General features: G+C 42.2%; 1 protein-coding gene across 1 annotated transcript in view; it reads right to left on the bottom strand. All coding sequences in view use genetic code 11, as the record gives it.

The window, feature by feature from the left end:
* The window catches only part of EGR_10586 (hypothetical protein), a gene marked incomplete at both ends in the record, with an annotated part of 7,224 nt that overhangs the window by 1,469 nt on the left and 3,267 nt on the right, over positions 1-2,488 (bottom strand). The window contains one exon of the mRNA XM_024499835.1: positions 1,342-1,508. Coding sequence (XP_024345756.1) covers positions 1,342-1,508 — 167 coding nt within the window. The remainder of the gene's footprint in view (positions 1-1,341; positions 1,509-2,488) is intronic.

The following is a 2,488-nucleotide window of genomic DNA, read 5'->3' on the forward strand; positions in this document are numbered from 1 at the left end:
TGCTACAAAAATCCACAGACAAGCGGCAAATTTTCTGTCATACATTGTGCGCTGTTTCACGTTCTGCTGTAGCGGTAGAGTTGCAACCGCACTCAGTCAGGGTCTTGATATGGTGTTTTTTTAAATCTCTGCACGCCGAGTCAAGACGTAAAAGAGCATGAGGAGGTACATAAATGACGTAGATGGATGTGGTGTGTGTCACATTATGAACAAAGTATCGGAGGAATCCAGAGGAACGAGTAGAGACGTAGATATCTGCACACATCGCCAGACTGTTGATGATCTCGAAAATCATTTAGTTGTCTTCTTGCTATTAGCCTTGTCTTTCAGTAGAGCCTCAATGTGAAGAACGGGTTGCTGGTCAAGTGCCTCAAACAGTGCACTGTAGAAGGTGTAATGCTGGATCTCATCAGGCTCTTCTAACGATGAGAGGAAAGACAGCGCGAGATGCATCGTCACAAGCACAGCCGCCTTTGCACACACCAGATCTGCCGTGTATCACCAAAGCTGCGTTATCTTCGCCTGCCATCAAGGGACTAACGATAGCTAAAGGCATGCCTTAACAACTGTTTTAACTTAGCGAATATGCCATCCAGTGCACAATTTCATCGCTATTGTCATCAATGACCAGGTGTCAAATTTAGCACCTCAAGATGAGGGGACACCATGAGGAAAATGCTACACATTTGCTTCCTCCCACAAAGATCATTTTCCATGCATACAATCACTGGCAATTGGTGCTGCAGGCTTTCCATGTACACGTTAAATGCGCCATTAGCGATATCAGTGACCAAAAGCCAGCCAAAATTTCATACATGCTGCGAGTGCTCTCACTCAATGCGACCTTGCATCTTCCTTCGCCTCAGCAAGCGTCACCCGTCATGCCTCACCCATCGTAAACTCTCCTCTAATGCCTTTATATCCCACTTCAACAAGCCTTTTTCTCTCCACAAATCTGCTTAACGGTGAGATTTGCTATCTACTTTCCCTCTACATAACTCCAAGGAAGAAGTGTACGTAGAACATGCAATGTCTTGAACACTGCATACCATCCATAATATTACTGAGACAGAAAGCAGGCCCACTCACTCACACTGTTGAGCAAATCAGGGTGTTGTATGAAAGTGCAGTTCGCATCACCATTTGATCTGAACTGGAAAATTATGCTGCATTACTACTATAACAAAATGGAAAAGTTTCGAGACGTTTGCGATTCTTTGTACTCTGTTGGCTGTATTTTAATTCGAACGGTCAGCATATAAGACTATCCGATTAGCGCCGGCTTAAAACCGACATAATTAATCGATAATCAAATTATTTCCATATTTTTGTTTTGCTTACCATGTGTTGTAATTTTTAACACCCAATTTTTGTGCGTTTTTCTGTTTTGGATTCGAGCAATCTGTTTGTCTTGCACTTTGGTTTACCTCAAGTAGGCACATTGGAACGTCGCATATGCGTGACGCTGGTAGTAATTGTGTTGTTAGGATTGTTAAAACTGCTTCATTCTGTGACAATATAGGCAAATGTTATTTTCATGCGTGAAAACTAGGGAGACCACATTCACACAAATTTTTGTCACCTCAACCTCTATTGGGTTAAAGAGTACTACTTCCTTGATGCCCTTAAACATTGGCATGTTCCTACCCATCAAAATGAGGTAAGACGTCAGTTTTCCTAACTCCAATCCATAAGAAATTTAGTCCTCCAACTCGTCAGCTTTAGTAAATCAATGACAGAAGCCTCATTTTAATCGTCCATGCTTTGTACCATGTCATGTTTGGGGATTGGAAGGCAAGGGGCATAGTTTGTATTTTAAGAGCCTCCACATTTTCGCCGCAAACTCTATGGCGAATTAGGGTCTAATTTTGTATAACAGTACCTGTGTCATCCCTTAAGGCGTTAGGAGGCGTAGCATTTTGTGTGCGAATGTGTATTCGATTATAACAGGGTGCCATACGAACGGTAGGAGAGGTAAATCTTAAACATGTGAAAACCATGATGTACTGTTCCTACCAAATCCCTTCTGGAAGGGTTTTAGTGCGCCTCAGTGATTGCATTGCGAACAAAGACAATGAGATCCCTGTGACATTTCTTCTTCCGTTGTGATCCTTTAAAGTGGAGGTACACTGCATTTCGGTCGGAGTGGAAGCCTCTGCATCAGAATAATTATCACTTTTTCAAGATGAAAGTATAACTGCATAGTGTCAATGGACTGGCTATGATGACAGCTAAAAAATGAGTTATCTCGCATTGGAGTGACATTAGCTGCAAAATGTTACATGCAGTTATGCGCGGTGATAAGCGGACATAGACGAACTTCAGTGAGCGAGTAGCGAAAAACAACAGAGCATACGGAAGCAAAATGATACTCGCATATGTGGATCTTAAAATAAAGCACTGGACAGTAATGCTGTCATTTTGAAATCACCACGAGATGGCTAGAATGTTCATGAGTACTTGTCTAGAGACAGAAAAGGAATGCGAG

This window comes from Echinococcus granulosus, assembly GCF_000524195.1.
Source record: "Echinococcus granulosus chromosome Unknown EG_S00237, whole genome shotgun sequence".
NCBI classification, from domain to species: domain Eukaryota; kingdom Metazoa; phylum Platyhelminthes; class Cestoda; order Cyclophyllidea; family Taeniidae; genus Echinococcus; species Echinococcus granulosus.